This window comes from Balaenoptera musculus, chromosome 1 (genome assembly GCF_009873245.2).
Source record: "Balaenoptera musculus isolate JJ_BM4_2016_0621 chromosome 1, mBalMus1.pri.v3, whole genome shotgun sequence".
Classification (NCBI taxonomy): domain Eukaryota; kingdom Metazoa; phylum Chordata; class Mammalia; order Artiodactyla; family Balaenopteridae; genus Balaenoptera; species Balaenoptera musculus.
The window spans coordinates 60554122-60578157 of NC_045785.1; the positions used below are offsets into that span (position 1 = coordinate 60554122).

The 24036-nt window shown below is 35.2% G+C and overlaps 1 protein-coding gene across 1 annotated transcript in view; it reads left to right on the plus strand.

Annotated features, from left to right (window-relative positions):
• LRRC7 (leucine rich repeat containing 7) overlaps nucleotides 1-24036 on the plus strand; it is a 505876-nt gene that overhangs the window by 474086 nt on the left and 7754 nt on the right. Inside the window, exon 26 of the mRNA XM_036841498.1 lies at nucleotides 16399-16473. Coding sequence (XP_036697393.1) covers nucleotides 16399-16473 — 75 coding nt within the window. The remainder of the gene's footprint in view (nucleotides 1-16398; nucleotides 16474-24036) is intronic.

The following is a 24036-nucleotide window of genomic DNA, read 5'->3' on the forward strand; positions in this document are numbered from 1 at the left end:
GATATTTGCTTCAAGTCCTTGGAAGTCAGCATGTATTCTCTATTGAACTTAGATAATTAGAAGCATACTGTATACATTAGATTGCTAAGCATTTATATAACTTTTGGACTAAGGTATTATTACAGTGGAGATCCTGCCAATGGAACAAACCACAATAATCTTTCCCTATATTTAAATGTTCATAAAATAATAATTCATGATTACAAAATTTAAGTAATATACCAATACAGTTTCCACGAGATGTTGTTAGGAAGAAGAGACTGGATTAATGGATGACTGATATCATGTTGTTGTGTGACTTCATAAGGCAGCCCGAGACTCTGAAAATAAATGAATTTTTAATGATGTATTCACACAGTTCATCATTCAGGGACTGATATCCCTCCTTGCCTCATTTTAGAAGGAAGGACTCAGCTTCTGGAGTTTAAAGATATTAACAAGAACTCATAGCCTCTTTCTCTATATACTGTAAAGGTACAGCACTGAACAATGCCATGAACAATCACCTAGTCACAGGATCAAAATGGAAGCTGTATTATGAATATCCTCAAATCACTTGATAGCAGGAAATATACATACTATGACATTGGAACCAAAGAATCACTTATTCTCCACAGTTTTATCATAAACACTCATGCTGAGCAGATGCCAGAGAGCCTACCCATATTTCCAATGATTTGGGCAATTGCCATGTAGACACATAAATGATAGAAGAAACAATCCTTTTTTTTTTTTTTTAATGCCTTAATTTGCCCATGGTACAGGTAAAATCCCAAGCCAAGGAAGAATATTATAGGCATGGCAAATGTAAAATACTATAATCACCAATAAACTCTAAATAAATGTTCTGGAATTTCAGAATAAATTACTATATCTAATTCTACATAAATTCTAAAAAATTGATTCCAGATGCCAAACAGCCTCCCTCCTATTTACATCCCACCTTCCACCCCTAGAAGAAAATTTGTGTGGAGATGAGTATTGCATCAAATAAAAGTTTTTATATGATTAATATTACGAAGAGAAGAAAAGTTAGATGTGCAGATCCACAGCATTTATTTGACATCTTTACCTGGGGATAACAATACCCAGAGGCATGCTTGGCAGTAGCAAATTCGAAAATGCACAAGAATAATTTTCTGGGTTTGTTCAGCCTCATGACACTGGGTGATTCATAAATAAAAATGCATACCCTATGTCTACACCTTGTCATGTTTTCTCCATGGATATAAAAATCAGGAATAGCAAACACATTTGTCTAGAACTCCACACAGCATATGACTTATATTTACTACATAAACATTAAACTACATATAATATTTCCTTCATTTTGTACAACTCTTAGACAAAGGTGATTTATTTTATATATTTCTAAATTAATTTTATAATATAATTTATATATCTGTCCCATCTTTAATTCTACTTCAAGCGATTATGTAATGCAAATTTGGAGAATCCATTAGTTATGTGAAAGTAACATTCAGGAGCAAGGAATAGATATAATATAAATATATATAATTTATATATAAAACTGAATTTTTAAAAATAAATAACAAACAAATTATTTTACAACACAATTACTTCAGCTGCATCTTAGTCACACTGCAGTTTGAGGTTCAGAATGCCACTTGGTTGTTTGAGGACTTTAAAAGCAAGAATTTTTTAAATAAAAAATGCATTTTTGCCTGTTCTGTTCTGCCTTATATGTTGAAAAAACCCTGAATCTATTCAGAAATATTGATAGAAATGCAGTCTTTGCAATCTCCTGTTAATAGGATTCCTATAAGTATGACCACCTATATGAGGCCTTTTAAGAAGGCATGGCAGTGTGCTTTAGCCAATTGGATAATTTCAACATCAAGACATTATATTATAAAGAAGACATAAGATTTCAGCTTGTGAAAAGATATAATAAAATATAACTCAACACAGACTTGGTTCTTTAAGAAAATATCATTCCATCATACATATGAAAAAATAAGGTGATTTAAAAGTACCATTTTAAATAAGAACATTGATTGGGACATTTTAATTCAACAATATATTCAGAAAGTCACTAGAATTGAGACTGCTATCACTTTGTGATATTCTTTAACAATCAGTAAAATAATTTTCAATAAAATTAAAGTCCAAATACATAGCCAGCTGTATTAGTTGCTAGAGTTAAATATTATCTATGTTCTGTCTGCTGCATCATTTCAGCCATTTAGCATGGAACAAAATAAGCTAAATAAGGAGACAGAATATGGTGTGGGAAAGGATTTGAGACTTTTTAAGTTTGTTGCTATTTGATGGAAAAATGTCAGAGACTTCTCAATCAAAATATGAAAGCACTTAAAATTAGTTCATAAATAATATTTTATGTAATAACTAACAAGAATTGACAGGTCCAACAATGAGAGAAAGTTAATTACTGAGGGTCCAAAAGATCTTTGGGAAACCTGTGAAATCTTTCATATTCCATTTATAAAGTTACTACCACAAGTTTTAAGTGGTATTGTAGGGACCTCCGTAGTATTTCTTTTCTAGTTTCTGCTTGAAAATGTTATAACCAACTAGAATTCTTGAAAATATTGTGAATCCAGATTAATAGAAATAAAACAAAAATAAATTAAAAAGTAATAACTTCCATGTCTCTGCCTGTAGCAGTATTGTTTAGCTTTTTTTAATTTACCTATATAACATTTGAGATGTATCTCAATAATATGTATTTAATAACAATATTATCCATTTTTCCTCCAATCTACCCCCAAAGTTGCTCTATGCTTGGGGAGCAGAGGTGCATTTTATCTCCTGGTACTGGGTTCCAAAGAATCACTAGTAAGCAAAATATAGAATCTACGTATCCCTTCCAGGCTAGAAGATACTGCAGAGCTTTAATTTTTGTAGTTTATATTTGTCTAAAGCCAGCTCCCCAAGATGCAGAACCAGAGATGAAGACTTTTGTGCAAGTAGTTAATTGAAGATTTGCTGTCCAGCGAAATCTATATGAGAATAAGGGATGCAGGATAGGGCAGGTGAAGAAAGTAGAACTCCACAAAGATGTGGATTTAGTGGAAACCGGATGGTACAGGGTACAGGGCGCTCTGGAGCATCAACGGTACCACAGAGTTGTCTCACCTTGAAGAGGGAAACGGCTTTTTGTACCCTGGTATCAGTCATTAACTACATGAGAAGGAGCATAACCTTCCCAGCATTTCCCAGTAAGGAGGCTCCAGGCTGAGGGTAATTTTCAAAAGAAGGGTTAGATGTGAGCTGTCAGCAGCACCTGCAGGATGAGAGCACCAATCTGATAAAGGGAATCTGGGCAGGTCCCCAAAAGTGTCCATTATGCAACTATGAAAACAATGGATGTTCTTCATCTTTCAAACTAAAAGCACTTTAGTACCAGCAATTCTGATATGCTCATCTATGAAAAGTACTGCCTGAGTGCTTTCAACCATGGCACATAACTGAGAGGGATTGCCAAAGCAACTGATACTTCAGTGTGGATCCTGAAATTTGCTGTGTCATAGTTTTTTCAATGAGACCCATTAAATCTGCTTTTAAATACTTGTAATTTTTCTGATTAATTTTTTTCTTAAAAATAAAGACTGCTATATTCTACAAATATAGTCTTAGTCTCTCTAAGAGATAGTAATCACTAATTGAGCCAAATCTATGTTCTTTGGCAGCTAAAGAAAGTGGTTTACAAAATGATGTTGATCAGGAGGAGCAGGGAAGTTTGGAGTGAACACACTTAGATGGGAAAAATTTTTAGGTAACAATAGGTAAGATCAGAGAAATGAAGACAACGGAGAAAGAAACCCAAGTAACTGCAAAACACTTTTATTGTGTCATTTTTGTCTTTTGGGTGTGTGAAGAAAATCATGAGAACTCAAAGAGTTGATTCTTAAGTTCTGTAAGTTCCAACTTAAATCCTTAAATCCTCCCTAAGATCCTTTGAATGAGTTGAAGGAAAACCATAAACAGATGAGAATAGATTTCCAGACACCAAGTTAACTTGAAGGTGCTAGAACTATGCTGGAAAGTTGGACTACTAGATCAGAATTTAGACTGTGTTATTTTAAAATGTATATATATGTATATATATATATATATGTGTATATATTTCTTTAAAATATATATTGTTAATAAATTCAGAGTTACATTAAACAGTAAATGAGTAGTAACAGTTTATGATTACTGTATAAGGTACAAAATTACAAATATGCATTTGTTTAATTGCAATCATCCTTACAATATAATTAATAAAGCTATACATGATCTTAGTAACCAATTCTATTTTTTAAGTGTAATGGAGTAGAAATTATTTCCCATTTTTGAAAACTACTGGATCAAACCCCATTACCATACACAAACCACATTCCCATAACAAGGCACTATCATTTAACCTCCAAGAACATTTATTAATAGAAAATAGGAAGTGTTGGAGTAAACATTAAAGTGATTAAAGAAAAATCATATCTTAAATTCGTGTTTCTCTTTGTTTATTGAGGTATACCAAGGTCTGTGTGTTTACTGAGAGAGAAAAATCATACATTCATCCTATCCTCTACTTTAAAAAAATTGCTTCCCCCTTGACTCTGTGACTAATTTAGTAGGATACGTAGACTAAGGTACAAGATTTGCTTATTCCTATACTGCAAGAAGACCCTACGATATGTTGGGTTTTGTATGAGTTGCACACACCAGCTGGGGCGGCTTCAGTTCTCTGAAGGTGTCCATCTCTGAGCCATAATGTGAGAGTGGTGAAAGAGACAGAGAATCGAGAACCACTTTTACTTAGGTACCTCCTACTGATTGTGAACTAGGGCATTCTCAACATAATCGACATAATCATCCTTTAAAATCATAATATGTTCTTAGTCTCAGATGTGTACAACTGCAATGTCTTTTTTCTTTAACTTATATCTCTTAAAAAAATTGTATAGGTAAGAAATGAAAACACTCTCACTATAAAAATTCAAATAATGTAGAAATACAGAGACTAAAAAGTGAGAAAAAAAAAAACCCTCCCTTTTCACTCTACCCCACACTGCCAATGCACAGCTGTGGCCTGAGAGCCACTTTGTCAGTCAATGTATCAGGAATCCACAACTAGAGTGTCCTCTGGACATTTGTCACTGGCCTTTTTGACCTCCTGATTTCACCGCCAGCTCTAAGCAATACTTCTAGTATGGTCTACTCTACATAAAACCATATTTTATCTAAAAGAATCATAGTTTGACTGAATGTAGTTTACAATACAATAATTTTTCACTTTAAAAACCTTATTTTAGCATAGTGACAAAAAAGCTTTGACTGAATTCTTCACTTTTCGATCCATTATTTTGAAGTGGTGTAGACAGTGTCAAAAAATTTGACAACTGAAGGGGCTTTGAGGAAGACTGCAGGAATGATAATCAGAAAGCTGATTACTGATACTATTTTAGTAGTACCTAGGAAGGAGACACCACAGCCACCTACAGTTACCCACTCTCATTTTTAATGGCTTCTACTATTTTATGCTATGTATAAAGCTGAGAAGAGGACTTCCCTGGTGGCACAGTGGTTAAGAATCTGCCTGCCAATGCAGGGAACACGGGTTCAATCCCTGGTCTGGGAAGATTCCACATGCCATGGAGCAACTAAGCCCGTGCAACACAACTACTGAGCCTGTGCTCTAGAGCCCGCGAGCCATAACTACTGAGCCCGCGTACCTAGAGCCCATGCTCCACAACAAGAGAAGCCACCGTAATTAGAAGCCTGCGCACCGCAACTAGAGAAAAGCCTGCACACAGCAACAAAGACCCAATGCAGCCAAAAATTAATTAATTAATTAATTTAAAAGAAGAAAAAAACGCCGAGACAAAAAGCCAGTAGGAACTCTGATCGAATCAGTAAACTGTATGAAGCTCAGCAATCCATATATTCACCACCAGTTGAGGTCTCATATTAAATACAGGCTTTAAAGAATTCATAAAATAAAAGAAATGAAAAATATTTCACCTCTTTTTCCCAAAGAGGCAAGAAATCTGGAAAGACAATTATGTGGAAGAGTGAGATCATTTACTTTTAAATGAAAATATGAAAATCAAATGAAAGAAAATTATTTTTTTAAGCTTAAGAATTTTACCAAGAAATAAACAGGAAGAAAATGTACGTTCAGTCAACAATACACAGACTCCCAGAGATTTTTAACTGTTATGGAATAATTACAATACTGGAGCAATCAATAAAAGGAAAATTACAATTATAATTCCTAACAGGAATACCTCAGAGATATTGGGGTTTGTTTCCAGACCACTGCAATAAGATGAATATTGCAATAAAGCAAGTCCCTCGAAATTTTTGGTTTCCCAGTGCATTTAAAAGTTATGTTTACACTATATTGTAATCTATTAAGTGTGCAATAGCATTATGTCTAAAACAATGTAGATACCTTAATTCAAAAATACTTTATTATTAATGCACAGAAATCGCTTGCATTTCTATACACTAATGACGAAAAATCTGAAAGTGAAATTAAGAAAACACTCCCGTTAACCATTGCAACAAAAAGAATAAGATATCTAGGAATAAACCTACCTAAGGAGACAAAAGACCTGTATGCAGAAAATTATAAGACACTGATGAAAGAAATTAAAGACGATACAAATAGATGGAGAGATATACCATGTTCCTGGATTGGAAGAATCAACATTGTGAAAATGACTCTACTACCCAAAGCAATCTACAGATTCAATGCAATCCCTATCAAACTACCACTGGCATTTTTCACAGAACTAGAACAAAAAATTTCACAATTTGTATGGAAACACAAAAGACCCCGAATAGCCAAAGCAATCTTGAGAACGAAAAATGGAGCTGGGGGAATCAGGCTCCCTGACTTCAGACTATACTACAAAGCTTCAGTAATCAAGACAGTTTGGTACTGGCACAAAAACAGAAATATAGATCAATGGAACAGGATAGAAAGCCCAGAGATAAACACACACACATATGGTCACCTTATCTTTGATAAAGGAGGCAAGCATATACAGTGGAGAAAAGACAGCCTCTTCAATAAGTGGTGCTGGGAAAATTGGACAGCTACATGTAAAAGTATGAAATTAGAACACTCCCTGACACCATGCACAAAAATAAACTCCAAATGGATTAAAGACCTAAGTGTAAGGCCAGACACTATCAAACTCTTAGAGGAAAACATAGGCAGAACACTCTATGACATACATCACAGCAAGATTCTTTTTGACCCAGCTCCCAGAGAAATGGAAATAAGAACACAAATAAACAAATGGGACCTAATGAAACTTAAAAGCTTTTGCACAGCAAAGGAAACCATAAACAAGACCAAAAGACAACCCTCAGAATGGGAGAAAATATTTGCAAATGAAGCAACTGACAAAGGATTAATCTCCAAGATTTACAAGCAGCTCATGCAGCTCAATAACAAAAAAACGAACAACCCAATCCAAAAATGGGCAGAAGACCTAAATAGACATTTCTCCAAAGAAGATATACAGATGGCCTACAGACACATGAAAGAATGCTCAACATCATTAATCATTAGAGAAATGCAAATCAAAACTACAATGAGATATCATCTCACACCGGTCAGAATGGCCATCATCAAAAAATCTAGAAACAATAAATGCTGGAGAGGGTGTGGAGGAAAGGGAACACTCTTGCACTGTTGGTGGGAATGTAAATTGATACAGCCACTATGGAGAACAGTATGGAGGTTCCTTAAAAAACTACAAATAGAACTACCATACGACCCAGCAATCCCACTACTGGGTATATACCCTGAGAAAACCATAGGTCAAAAAGTGTCATGTACCACAATGTTCATTGCAGCTCTATTTACAATAGCCAGGACCTGGAAGCAACCTAAATGTCCATCGACAGATGAATGGATAAAGAAGATGTGGCACATATATACAATGGAATATTACTCAGCCATAAAAAGAAATGAAATGGAGGTATTTGTAATGAGGTGGATGGAGTTAGAGTCTGTCATACAGAGTGAAGTAAGTCAGAAAGAGAAAAACAAATACAGTATGCTAACACATATATACGGAATCTAAGGAAAAAAAAAAAAAAGGCCATGAAGAACCTAGTGGCAAGACGGGAATAAAGACACAGACCTACTAGAGAATGGACTTGAGGATATGGGGAGGGGGTGGGGTGAGATGGGACAGGGTAAGAGAGTGTCATGGACATATATACACTACCAAATGTAAAATAGATAGCTAGTGGGAAGCAGCCACATAGCACAGGGAGATCAGCTCGGTGCTTTGTGACCACCTAGAGGGGTGGGATGGGGAGGGTGGGAGGGAGGGAGATGCAAGAGGGAAGAGAAATGGGAACATATTGTATATGTATAACTGATTCACTTTGTTATAAAGCAGAAGCTAACACACTATTGTAAGGCAATTATACTTCAATAAAGATGTTTAAAAAAAAAAAAAATACTTTATTGCTAAAAATGCTAACCATCATCTAACTCTTCAGCAAGTCGTAGTAATAACATCAAAGATCACTGATCACAGACCACCATAACAAATAGAATAATAATGAAAAAGTTTGAAATATTGCAAGATTCACCAAAATGTGACACGGAAACATGAAGTGAGCAAACGTTGTTGGAAAAACGGTGCTGATAGACTTGCTTGACAGAAAGTTGCCATAAACCTTCAATTTTAAAACTGCATTGTCTGCAAAGTGCAATAAAGTGAAGCACAGTGAAACAAGGTACGCCTGTATAAAGTAATCAAAGCCAAACATAATTTCAACTCTTATATTCAAATTCCCCAAAAGAGAATAGTGCCTGGTGATCAGCATCAAACTATTAAAAAAAAAAAAATCGATTTTTTAGTATTCAATTTGTCATTTCTAACAGGAATCTCAGATAAAAGGAAATAAACTGCTTACTTCTTGGTTGTTTTTATCAAGTCATAAGGGCAGTATCTTGAAAACTATATGTTTATATACATTTTTCTTTTTGGCTACTAAACAAATCTTTACAATGACATGAAAGAATGGTGCAAGTGTATTTTTTCTGTTAGGATCACTCCATTAGGTTGTTACTAAGATATTTGTAATCACATAGCCAATTTCTATGGGTTTAAATAGTCTCCTGTTGCTCCAATGCATTATTTTTTTTAATAGATCTTTATTGGAGTATAATTGCTTCACAATACTGTGTTAGTTTCTGTTGTACAACAAAGTGAATCAGTCATATTCATACATATATCCCCATATCCCCTCCCCCTTGAGCCTCTCTCCCATCCTCCTTATGCCACCCCTCTAGGTCATCGCAAAGCACCGAGCTGATCTCCCTGTGCTATGCTGCTGCTTCCCACTAGCTAACTATTTTACATTAGGTAGTGTATATAAGTCAATGCTACTCTCACTTCACCCCAGCTTCCCCCTCCCCCCCTCGCCATGTCCTCAAGTCTGTTCTCTATGTCTATGTCTTTATTCCTGCCCTGCCACTAGGTTCATCAGTACCTTTTTTTTTTTTTTAAGATTCCATATATATGTGTTAGCATACGTTATTTGTTTTTCTCTTTCTGACTTACTCTGTATGACAAACTCTAGGACCATCCACCTCACTACAAATAACTCAATTTCGTTTCTTTTTATGGCTGAGTAATATTCCATTGTATATATGTGCCACATCTTCTTTATCCATTCATCTGTTGATGGACATTTAGATTGCTTCCATGTCCTGACTGTCGTAAATAGTGCCGCAATGAACACTGTGATACGTCTCTTTTTGAATTATGGTTTTCTCAGGGTATATGCCCAGTAGTGAGATTGCTGGGTCATATGGTAGTTCTATTTTTTACAAATGTAACCAAGTGATTTTTATTTCAATATTTCTTTATTTAAAAATTAATGAAAGAGAGTTTTGAATTCCTTTAAACATCTGTGCATAAGATTTTTGTGAAATTTTTAGAGGACTTTGGTCAGTTGTATAATTTGTATCTCTGTCTTTTGAGGCTCAAATTTTTTAGGTTTCTAAAGCAATTCTTTCTGTTCATTTTTTATGGATTTTACATTTCATTGTTTTGTCAGCTAAAGTTCAGTCATACACTGAATCATCATATGCAGGTGCCAATGCCCTCCTTTTTTTCTCTTTCTCTCCTTTCCTTCCATCTCTCCTTTCCTCCCTCTCCCCTCTCCTTTAGTTTCTAATGGTCATGGGATAAATCTCTTCACTTGCTGCATATAAATTCCTCAGTTGTTAAGGTAGCAAATTGTTCAAAGCTCAAGATTTGTCTCTCAGCAATTAACCTTAAAATATTTTGTTTTCACACTTTGACTCACAGAGAGTAAAGCTATTGAAACACCTTTATTCTTGATGTGTCTTCTAATAATCACAGGGATTAAGTAAACACAGTCTACTGTGTATGTGTAATGCTGCTTCTATGAGCTGCATCATAGCTTAATATTAACCTTGCTCAATTCATGAAAAGAAATTATTTGCCAATATTTGGCCAAAAAAAAAAAAGTTTCCCCTTGCAAGCTATTGAATCTATGTCTGTGTTTGCTATTTTTATGGGTCAGTTTTTTCTCCAGAAACGCTCTTTGAACTTTTATAATTATATGAAAGCACATGATACCATATTCTATAATATATAACCAATGTGTTCTGAATTGTAATTGTAATTGTATGCAATTTTTATCTGAGATATGGCCTTCCTAGAAACCAATTTCTTAGCATCAGCTAGAGCCAAGTTTTTTCAGAATTTTAAAGAAAAGCGTATTTCACAAATTGAAGTTGTAATTCCCTTAAGACAAGTTCTATATTGGTGTCTACATTTACAATAGCTGAGACTGTCACAGTCATTCACCTTCATCATTAAAAAGCCATATAAAATTCCTTTCTCCTCTAAAGTTAGAATGTTAAATGTTGGCCTTGTAGACTAACTTTCAAGGAACCTTGAGTCCTTCAAGGTTTACGTCCAGAGGTGCAGAGACTAGGTAACCAGTAAGACAAGGTCAGATTTTAACACTGTGTAAAACCTTCCATACTCATCCATTTACAAAATTACTTGTGAAAAGTAAAACTTTTTAAAAACCCATTATGGGTACTTTTGGAAAAACTTCATTTATGACTTATATGAAGACTGGTTTAAAAACTGGGGAAGAAACATGAAATGGCAAAAGATCAAGCCTATTTGTAGCATCCGGCCAGTGCTCTCCAGATTAGCTTTGGTTCAAACCTATGGGGGTCCCTCTGTGATGCATGAGTCTGTTGTGTCTGTGTCTGTCTCAAGCACACCCAGATATTGGTGTCTGATAGGAGAAAAGACTTGCATTCTTTGGAAAGGACTGCAATACTTATCTTGTTGCTCTGTTGTGAGATGCCCTCTAGAGGTGGTGCTAAGGGAAAACCACTGTGCTATCAAGCCACTAAGGAACATGAGAGCTGGTGATGAGGTGCAAAACATTAGAGAAACACACTCAGAAATGCCATTAGCCAGTAACTAGACTCTAGTAGCCATTGTTACAGAGCTGATGTTGGCTTGGAGCTACCAAAGGAAGTAGCCTCTAAAAGTTATTAAGAACCATCAGAAAGCCCTCTTGTTGGGACCCATGTCCATTATTCAGAGTAAACAATAATTGGAGCCATTATCACTGACAGCCACCACTAGGAAACCACAGATGATACAGGAGAGACTTTCCAGCCCTCTTCCCATCCCCTTCCCTAAATCAAAGATGCAAATCCTCTTATCTGTTGGGAATTCAAGGTAAAGATAACAAATGTCGGCCTTTCAATGTACTCTAAGACTAAGAATAATGAAGAATTTTCTGACAGTAAATCTGGTGCAGTTGGGAGACTCAGAAATCTCTTATTGCAGGCTTTGCTGGAAAGAAAGATCCTGGATTGTAGCTCAACCTTCAGGCTTTCAATAATTATAATAACATTTATAGACCCTATACTGAGTGCCATCTACTGTTCTAAGTATTTTGTATGTGTTCACTCACTTAATCTAATAACTATGAGGTATAAACCACTATTATAATCAGTTTACTGATGAGGAAAAATTAAGTACACAAAAGTTAATTAACTTGCCCAAGGTCACCAATTTATAAATGGTGAACACAGACAGGCTAACTCCAGAACTATGCTCTTATTCACTTCTTTCACTATATGGTAGGCAGAAAAAAATGGCCTCCCAAAGATTGCCACATCCTAATTCCTAGAACCTGTGAATATGTTACATTACAAGGCAAAAGGGACTTTGCAGTTGAGATTAAATTATGGAATTTGAGATGAGGAAGTTATCCTGGATCCAGGTAGGCCTAATCTAATCACATAGGTCCTTAAAAACAGAGAATCTTTCTTGACCGTGGTCAGAGGGAGATGTGAATGTAGGAGAATAGTCAGAGAGATGCACAGTTGCTGGCTTTGAAAATGGAAAAAAGGGACCACGAGCCTAGGAATGTGGACTTTTCCTAAAAGCTTTTCCGAAAAGGCAAGGAAACATTCTCCCCTAGAGATTCCAGGAAATAATGCAGCCCTGCCAACACCTTTGTTGTAGCCCAGTGAGACCTGAGTTGAATGTCTAACCTACAGAACTGTCAGATAATAAATCTGTGGTGTTTTAAGCCACTAAGTTTGTGGTAACTTATTATAGCAGCAGCAAAAAACTTAATATACACTACTCATTGAAAAACAGTTACTGAGGTATTTTCCTTATTTGGGCAAAATGGATTTGCTATATCACTTTAGGTATACAGATTATTTCACTAGTTTGAATGTATTGCATGATAGTTTGTCTCACATTTAGCACTCCGCAAATGTTACAAGAAATTTAGATCTTGCCCGAAGAGTTATAAAATTGGTCATATGCCATGATTTGGATCTTTGATACATACAAGATGGCTTACTGATGCTTGGAAGTTAGAAGATGGCTTTTTACCAATCAGTGGGAAGTTATTGTTTGAATTTTCAGAATACAAATAGTCAGATGATTCCTCACCAAAGTCTGTCATCAGTGTCAAAGTGTTCTTTGAAGTCTCAAAAGAAAATGAATTTGTTGAAAGGGTGACACACTGCTACAATGAACTTTTTGAAAACAGTGTCAAAGTTTTCATATTTCTCATCAATATTCATCATAACAGAGACCACAAAAATGGGTTCAGAGTTATTTGGTCTCTTTCATATGACAGTGTTTATATGTCAATACATAAATACAGTGAAAAATCAGGGCACTGGCCTTTTCAGGCAGTCTTTGGGGAAACATTCCACCTCCAAAACTAATGAATGCTACAGACCATTATCAAACATAACACTCATTGCTATCTGTTTTGACTAATGTGGCAATATGCTGGCTGATAGGATATATATAGAGAGAGAGAGAAAGAGACAGAGAGAAAGAGAAACTATGCCAATGAGCAGTAGCAATTTCTTAGTTGGTAAAATTTATTGATTGAAAAGAAATATTAACGCTTTAGAAAACAGCAATAAATGCTTAGGAAGACTCAGGCCACCATAAGAGAAAGCTTCAAAGCAAGTCTCCAGAACAGTGGTTGAACCCTGCAGAGCTTTGTGATGATTGAAATTAAACCTGCTAGAGACATGACTTTGGTATTCTTTCAGCAGTCAGTTTGTGGAGTGTTGCTAGTTCCTCTCAGCATTGCAATATGATGGCCACAATTCAGTTCCTATGGTCTGGATTCATACAAAGATTATTAAAACTGTTCCTGTACAATAAGCTGAAGAAAGGCAATCAAAATTAACTAGGTAGCACAGACTTTGACTGATGGGATAAAATAATAGTCAAAACAACTTCGCCTTCATCATCCAGAGATGCAGTGTCATTCTGCCTGTTGTACAGAGACTGCAACAGCAAAAGAGGGGGACCACCAGGGGAACTGAGTACTCATACAGTCTCCTGGATGGATGGAGTATGAGAGTTATGTGCCCAGTATGAAAAGGACTGTAAGGATTATATGTGTTTTCACAACCAGTGCCATTCACTGGTCTGGTGGATTAGTCATTGTGCCTTATTTAACTGTCCCTTTCAAACAACCAGTTTTCTTTTTCCTTCTGAACTGACCATTTGTACAACTGAACTGACCAAAGTAACTAGCTGTTTGAACATCACACCAAATTGTGACACCATTAACCTAAAAGGTTTCTTAAGTTTTTATTACTATTTTCTTAATGCTATTAGTGCCTAATCATTGTAGAAAAATTAGAAAACAGAAAAGCAAAAAGAAAGAAAAAAATATACATATATATGATGTCTCATTACCCAGTACAACCACTGCTAATGTTTAGGAGTATATTCTTCCAGATATTTTCCCACACAAATATACATTTAAACATGTTTCAGCAAAAATAGTATTATGCCGCACATAATGTTTTATAACTTGCTTGTTTCTCTAAGCACTAGTGTCCTTCTATAGCTGTCATCTAGGACTTCATTTTTAATGACCACATATCGTTCTATTGTATACATTTACCATAATTTATTTATTTAATCAATCCCCTGTTATTAGACATTTACATGTGATTTGTAATTTTTATTATTACAAATAATACCGTGATGAACATATTAGTAAATACATGTTGCATACTTATCCAGTTATTTCCCTAACATAAGTTCTAGAAGTCAAATTACTGGTTAATGTTATGCAGTTTTCTAACATTTTAACACCTACTGTAGTTTCATCTTTGAATGGGAAAGATAACAGGTTAAAATCAGAAAGATAAAAATCATTCAAAATCCTTAAGTTAATGTTTCATAAAGATCTAAAATGCTAAATTAAAACACATAGAAATATTTTAATTAGGGTCTGTTTGTTAAACCATTTACAAAGACATACACACACAAAGTATTGGGTTTAAGTGAGAGTTATTAAGTTTACAGATCAGTAAATGAGATAATTTTCTAAATAACAGGCAAAGTCATTAAAATATTATCTTCTATTAATACTCAAGAATTAAAAACAATAAGAGCCATATTGATATATAATTCACATACCATAAAATTCATCCTTTTAAAGTCTACAGTTAGGTGGTTTTTAGTATATTCACAGAGTTGTGCAACCGTCACCACTATCTAATTCCAGAACCCTTTTATTACCTTAAAAAGAAATCTGTACACATTAACAGTCACTCCCCTTGCTTCCCAGCCCCTGGCAAACACTAATCTGCTTTCCATTTTTATGCATTTGCCTCTTCTTGACATTTCATATAAATGGAATCATACAATATGTGGTTTTTTGTGACTAGCTTCTTTCATTTAGCATAATGTTTTCAAGGTTCATCAATGTTGTCAGTACTTCATTCTTTTCTATTGCCAAATAATATTCCACTGAATAGATATACACATTTTGTTTATCCACTCATCAGTTCATTCTCCCATGTTCCCAACCACATCCATTCGAACCCTTCCACAACCACTGCAGTCATAATAGAACTACTTGCAGCTTCCTGAATGTAACAGGCACTCTCACTTTTGTATGTGCTATCCCTTCCGTGTAGAATATCTTTCCTTTTCTGTGTGGATACCTTTTACTTGTCCTTTATGATTCCGTGTCAGATATCTCCTCTTCTTAGAAGCTCCAACACATTAAGGTTAAGCTGGATGCAACATTTTAAATAATCTATTATATTGATTACCTCTATCATAACACTTCTCACACTGTCTTATAGTCGGTTTTCTTGACTTTTCTTCTACTATATAGTGAGCTCACTGAAGACAAAAAATATATTCTGTATATCTCTATAACACCAACAATCAAGGCCTAGCATATGGTAGACATTCAATAAGTGTTTGCTTTGTGTACATGATCAGTAAAATTAATTTGACTTTTTTATAAACTAAATCAATTTAGGAATTTTGTAACTATGTAGATGCAAACTTTATACGTTGGAATTTTCTTATGTTTAACTTGTTCATTTTACTTTAAAATTCTCAGTAACATATAAAGTAATACTCATTAAAATAAACCAGTCTTATATGTAATTCTAGTAAGGTTTTTAAAGTGTATGTTGAATTTACAACCTATCAGATAGGAGACATTTTCAATGAGGAATAACTTAAGACAACTTCAGAAGTTATACAAAATTACACAAAAGATGGTTTAGAACCATATATCAAATTATTTAAGAAAGAAATCAAGACTATGCCATGAAATTAATTTATAAATCATAAGTGCACTTTAAAAACAATATGAGCATTTTTGTGCAAGTAAAAATGTTGCTTTTCTTAAACTTGATTTAGAGGGTGGTGCCTTGCTTAAAATACTATAATAATATTTTAACCTCACATGTGTAAACTGTTTTTAATCTGTTTTCACTGTTTTCTATGTGAATGAAAAAGTTTTTAAGTAGATCTAGTTCTTGAAAATAGAATCCTAACCTCTGTTACTTCTGACTTATAGGGTATCTTTGTTACTAGGGTTCAGCCTGATGGACCAGCATCCAACCTGCTGCAGCCTGGTGATAAGATCCTTCAGGTAAGACATAAAAAGCAATGCTTTCTAAGGCCAACACTGAAACAGATATGTACCCAAGTTTTTAAGCTGAATGACTTGAATTAAGTGATTGAACATAAGTTCTTCTTACATTTCTTATTTGTCTTTATTGTTTTGGGGTTGAGAGGCAGGTCAGAAACCATTTCAGACCTATAGAACATTAGAACATCCCCATTACCTGGCACATGGCAGGTGTTCTGAATATTTTTGTTTAAATGAATGGTGTTATTTTGGGAATGAAAGAAGAATTGATACATACAGGAATCTATGCATAAGTATCAAGTGTAAGTAAGAATAATGAAGTACCCAAATAGGGTATCTATGTGACTTTAGATGAGGGAGAAGAGACTGTCCATGTTTGATTTCTCAACAGTAAGCTTATTACTGTTTGAATAATGCGAAACACCTGGTTATATCTCTCTACTCTCCCTGCTGAGATGTTTGAACAAAAGTTTAGCTGTATACAAGGTGACTTTTTTAAATGTATTGTGTGATGGAAAAAGACATTTCCCTAACTTAAGGCTCTGCATATCAAAAAAGGATCCCTCCAGTAAACAGTTAAGTACATGCTTGGTATAACCTCATCCATTTTGCTTTCTTTGTCCTTCTCTCTTAATTCACTTCCACTTAATAATTTCCTACATCACAGCACAAGGCTCTTAAGTATCATCAATTTATTTAAGATTCAATATTTTGAGTTATGACCCCAGAAATTTTCCACTGTGTAACTGCATGGAACTATCTGACATTACAGAGATTCGATCATTTGGAGAAATTATAAAATGGTTCAACATAATAAATTGAAGATTTAGGGACACTGAGAACGCAGGTGCCTTCTGGTCAGACTGGCTATGCAGATAGTTACCAGAATGCAAGGGCCCCACTCAACTCAGCTCTGAGGAGATCTTCTACCTTCTATTTATTGAACTCTCTCAAAGATCCCAGAAATGTAGAAACCCTATATAGATAAATTGTCTTAGCATTTTATTCTCACACATATTTTAAACTAACTAGCAAGATCATGAAAACTCAAGTTTTCAAAAATGATAATTATCTGAAAAGACTGTGGGTTGCTCCAACCTTTGGCAATGTCACAGGAGAAATACCATCCAAAAGGTCCAAGTCAATTCCATGCAAGCAGAAGACCAAACCAGCAGCTGGTCTTTTGAGTTAAAACATTGAAACAAAAAAAAGACACATAAAATCTAAATATTTTCTTTACCACTTTATTATTGAAGTTCTATATTTTTTAATTGCCTAGCTAGCCCTTTGATCTTAAGCATTTTATATCATGTCTAGAGAACTCACATTCATTATATGTAAAATGAGTTTATACTACAGCTAAGGTCCCCCAGCTCAAAAATTCAACTGTTCAATAATTTTATCAATTTCCACGAAAAACGGCTAAGAATAAACTGACAACGTAACTCCCTAACAATTGGTACATGCTGCTGTTTAGGAAAGGAAATGGCTAGTTTTTTTCTCTACTGAATTTCAAAGAAATTATTTTGAATCTCAGAGTCTGTAAAAAATGAAGCCAGTTCATCTGAGATCTCTGATCTATTAGAATGCCAAGCTGGGTAGAGAAGCCTTCCATAGCTTGAAACAAGTGTGGGGACTTTGCCTTCATCCATGACAGAGGGAGCAAAAGAAAGACTTTTCCTTCCAAATTCAGAAATATTTAAATGGGTATAAAAATGTTATATAGATAGAGAGCTACAGATACAGATATAGATATAGACATCCTGCAAAAGGAAATGAGAATTAAGGTAATATCTAGTTGCAGGGTTAGAATACACTTCTGGCTGTGAAATTCTAAAAGGGTTATATGTGGGGAAATGAGGGTTTAGTATTTCTAGTCCCTGAGATGTATACAGAAACAGCAAAGTGCACAGAGAAATGAATTCCCAATGCAAGAAGTAGGAAGGAATTATAAGCCAAATCAGTTAAAAGTCACAAAAACTGCAGAAGAGCTGCACCTGGGTTTTCTCTTCTCTCCACAAATGACTATCAAGGATGTAACATTTTATTTTTGCTATAGAAGTTATTTGTATCTAGTACAATAAAATCAAAGTCAATTTTCAGTAAAAGAAAAATGCCCATAGACCTTAATCAAACAAATTGCTGTATTTACAGTTTCATTCATACTAGTTAAAAAGCACAAGTGGCCAATTATATTTTCTGAAGGAAATAAAAATGGCTAATTCTAAACTGAAATCATTGCCAACATCAGATGCTAAGAGAGCAAATTATATTTTTGTCTCTTTATAATACTGTGGCTCTTAGTTTAAAGAACACTGGAAAAAATGAGTTTATAACATTGAGTTATCTGTTACTTACAAGATCATTAGAATATATCCTCACTGGAGCAAATTTATTTACAAATCTTTATGAAAGCATACAACCTGGAAAATCAAGGTAAAAGGAAAAAACAAAAACAATGAATGAGCTCCCCTTTAAGTGATGGCAGTTACTGGGTTTGATCCAACCCAATAGCAAGTAGCAAAAGAGATATAAAATAGCAAGAGATATACCTTTCCCAAATTTCCCCCAAACCCATAATTTGTTACATAAGAGCTATCTCTTTTTTTTTTTCTGTAAATCTTTTTACCCACTATTCTCTTCTTATTCTGCTATGGTATTATGAGCATGTTATTTGAGTTACATGAAGATGTGTGTATTAAGGGATGATGTTAATTAAAACATATTCACATGATTATTCTGTCATTTTACTATTCATTTTCCTAGAATAGATACTGTAATTCATGTGCATATTCAAATGACTTGCTGTGCTTAGGAAGTCATTTTGGTTTAAGACAGTGTGGCATGAGGAAAGAGCACTGTGCTAGGGCAACTGACTCCTCAAAGCCTTACCTTCTGTAAAGTCGAGTTACAGAAGAGTGAGAGAGAACCAGGGAAAGCACATGGAGCATAAAAAATGTTATTCAATTGAGCCGTGTGAATTTGCCCATATCTGACCATTTTTGAAGTGGCAGTTTTGTTGATTTAACATCATAGTTTCTTTTTTCTAATGTTCTTTGCAGTTAAAAAATTCAGTCTAATTCATTATACATTTTACAATTTAAAATATATTTAAATATAGAATATCTATTAATTATAGTTACTCTGTTGAAAAGATGAATAGACTGGAAAAAAAGATTATATTGTACTTGATAGTTAACATGACTCACAGTTGTAGCCTACAGCTCACTTGTAAGTATATTGTATTCTAGTTTATCATGGTAGTCAATCCCTATCCTCTTCATTTACCTGCCCCCACCCCTTCCCAAGACAAGAGCCTAACTTTGACAGAAGAGAAATTATATTATTCATAATTAGTTTATGACATCCAGTTCTACTTTGCAATAATTTTAAGAGTTTGGAATTTGTAATCCAAAGTATATTCCTGGTCTATGGCTATATCTCGAAGATACCAAAATAGAATAATCAAAGAGATGATAATTCGAACAAACCTGATATGTCGCTTTTTTTTAAAATAAATTTATTTATTTTATTTATTTATTTTTGGCTGAGTTGGGTTTTTGTTGCTGGGCACGGACTTTTCTCTAGTTGCAATGAATGGGAGCTACTCTTCGTTGTGGCGCACGGGCTTCTCATTGCGGTGGCTTCTCTTGTTGCAGAGCACGGGCTCCAGTAGTTGTGGCTCATGGGCTCTAGAGTGCAGACTCAGTAGTTGTGGTACACCGGCTTAGCTGCTCCGCGGCATGTGGGATCTTCCCAGACCAGGACTCGAACCCGTGTCCCCTGCATTGGCAGGTGGATTCTTAACCACTGCGTCACCAGGGAAGCCCACTTTTTTTTTTTAGTCTTGAAACACCTTGGTCCTCCAATTCACAGAGACAAGTCGAGAAATCTCTCTCAACAAATATGTCTGTCAAGTTTCAGTTAATTGTTGGTAGGTTGTTTGGGTCAGAGCATGCTACCAAGACAGTTTACTCTTGATGGAGCAGGAATTACTCCAGGCTTAACAGAGAGGAGAAAAAGAGGATGAGTAGGAGGAAGAATACCCATGGGCTAGACTGGCATCTGTCTTCAGGAGCAGAGGTGAGAGCCTTATGCCAGAACGGGTGAGTGTGGAGTACAGTGAGAGGGGAGAGGGACCCCAGGTGTGAAGAAAGAAAACCCTAAGATTTTAAAGTTTCTCACTGAGTTAGAGAATTCAATATAGATATGGCCTGGAGCGGGGACGGAGGTGAGAAGGAGATAGTGAGTTACAAGCTGTCCAGGTCCAGAATGGGAAGAAAAAGTTTAACTTCTCAGAAGTCTAAACAAAGTAAATGTCAATGGATGGCTGGGTCAGTTGTATACTGATACACGGTGCTATATCTGTATACAATTACTAAATCAAACCTTCCTTATCTGAATGGAAGTTTTGTACCTCTTTTAATGACAAGTACGTGTGGTTAGCTGCTAACGGTATTATCTTACTTAGCTAAAGTTTATTTATTCAACAACTTTAAACAAACAAAGTGCTACTGAGAAGCCATAATAAGTGTCACAAATTCCATGCACTAAATCTCATGGCTTTTACTCATAAGAGAGACTTTATTTCATACATGTAGTCTTTTACCTAGTTTTTCAGACCACCGAGGGGAAAGCCTCTGGATCCAGGCACATTGCCAGAAGCAAGAAGTCATAGCTGACAGTTTCACTGTCCAGGAAGAGAGAGAAACATCTTTTAAAAGAAAGAAAAGAAATTCAAAAAGTACAACAGAGTCATTCAGTATAGAATAGTGTTTCCTAATGGAATCTTTTAAAATATCTTTTTTAAAAAGAGTTCCTTACTCAAATAAGTTCAGAGCCACCTCAGATTCAATCCTTTGTTTCAGAATTTCACAACGTTGTAAGCATATTAAGAACCTGAAAAATTGTACAAAATGATATATCCCAACATATTTAACCGTGCAGCCCTCTTGACCAACAACATCAATTAGCCACTTCCACAGAACACACTTGGGGGAATATCTCTAGTAGAAGCAACTAACTGGGTCCACGGCTTCATTCAGAGAGTGTTCATGTTCATAGTTATTATTATGAGTCACTAAGAATGGGTTAGAGTATGTTTATTTCTCTGAATTCTTTAAAATTTCTCCCCCAAAAAGACTACAAAAAGTAAAGAGGAGAAATTTTTGTTATGGTTAAAATGAAGTGTGGGGCCCTTAAAGAAATAAAGTATTTGGAAATTTCACTAAAGCATTTCCCAACAAGGCTAAATAAGTTAACACTTTTCTATTGTTGATCTTATTTGCTGGTTGAAAATCAAAAACATCGGAGAGGTTTGGGGAAAGGTGGGTGGGAGGGTAGGGGGGTGGGTTCAGCATCATGTAACTCTTAGTGTTCAGAGAAATTATTGCTTATAATGATAAAATACATGTGCAAATATTTTTAAATAGCATTTGGTTAGAAGATAACCAAAAATAATTTTTAAAACGTGTATGATTTTATATGCCAGTTTCACTGCATACCTTTATCCATTTGGTTTGTTCGTAGTGTATAAAGTTCAGCACAGATAACTATTAGAGACGGAGTAAATACTTTTTGCAAATCAAAAAAATAATATTTAGGTACTAAGTGAAACATGAAAAACAATAAAGACAAATTAAGTTCATTAAGCTGGCTCTAACTTCCATAATTTGGCTGAAATAAAAATAACATCAATTAAGTACCCATCTTGTGTCATTTAGAACACACAACAACCCTGCAAGGTATCTGTTGTTGACAGAGGTTAAATAGTTCATTTGAGCTTCTTCCATTATACAACACTGATTCTCCTGGAGCAAATTTTACTGATTGCATCACATTTTCCATTTCCTGATTTGGCAAATATGCATTAAATGCCCACAATGTACAAAGTGTTATGCCAAGCCGCGTGAACACTGCAACAAGGAAATAGAACTAAGGTTCTACCTTTACACACCTAGCCCAGGAAGTAGACATGCCCAAAATTACACAGAGCAGAAAATGGAGGAAGAGAACAGGAAAAAGCTGACTTCAAACACGCAACAAAATCAACTCCCAGTCTGTTTTCTCTTAACAGCAAGCTCTCCACCAAAACAGAGACCAACCTGGCTACAAAGAGTTCCCTGAAAGTGAGAGGCTGATTTTGCAGTTCCTTTTGTGGTAAAGTACAGAAATAAAGTGCAGCTTGTTGGGGAACTGCTTGCAAACCAAGATAGGGAAGTCATTTTTTAGAGATGCTCACTCCACATGGTCGTTTAGAAGAAAACAGGCATTATAAAGTCAAAGCAGATAAATAAGTAAATATCCTCAGGATTACTATTTATTACCAGTTCCATGCCTGACTTTCTATACAAATAATGGACAAAGTCTTCAGTTGAGTCTCTTCTATTTTGCCATGTCTTTTTTTGAGCCTGAATTCATGAAACATTCAAGCTGCATTACAGGTGTGCACTTAAGACAGAAGAGAAATTCTTATTTACGTTTTATTCCATGAATATTTCTTTAACATCTTTATTGGAGTATAATTGCTTTACAATAGTGTGCTAGTTTCTGCTTTATAACAAAGTGAATCAGTTATACATATACATATGTCCCCATATCTCCTCCCTCTTGCGTCTCCCTACCTCCCACCCTCCCTATCCCACCCCTCTAGGTGGTCACAAAGCACCGAGCTGATCTCCCTGTGCTATGCGGCTGCTTCCCACTAGCTATCTATTTTATGTTTGGTTGTGTATATATGTCCATGCCACTCTCTCACTTTGTCCCAACTTACCCTTCCCCCTCGCCATATCATCAAGTCCATTCTCTAGTAGGTCTGTGTCTTTATTCCCATCTTGCCCCTAGGTTCTTCATGACCTTTTTTTTTTTCTTTTCCTTTTTTTTTTTTAGATTCCATATATATGTGTTAGTATACGGTATTTGTTTTTCTCTTTCTGACTTACTTCACTTTGTATGACAGACTCTAGGTCCATCCACCTCACTACAAATAACTCAATTTCATTTCTTTTTATGGCTGAGTAATATTCCATTGTATATATGTGCCATATCTTCTTTATCCATTCATCTGTTGATGGACACTTAGGTTGCTTCCATGTCCTGGCTATTGTAAATAGAGCTGCAATGAACATTTTGGTACATGACTCTTTTTGAATTATGGTTTTCTCAGGGTACATGCCCAGTAGTGGGATTGCTGGGTCGTATGGTACTTCTATTTTTAGTTTTCTAAGGAACCTCCATACTGTTCTCCATAGTGGCTGTATCAATTTACATTCCCACCAACAGTGCAAGAGGGTTCCCTTTTCTCTACACCCTCTCCAGCATTTATTGTTTGTAGATTTTTTGATGATGGCCATTCTGACCAGTGTGAGATGATATCTCATTGTAGCTTTGATTTGCATTTCTCTAATGATTAATGATGTTGAGCATTCTTTCATGTGTTTGTTGGCAATCTGTATATCTTCTTTGGAGAAATGTCTATTTAGGTCTTCTGCCCATTTTTGGATTAGGTTGTTTGTTTTTTTGATATTGAGCTGCATGAGCTGCTTGTAAAGTTTGCAGATTAAT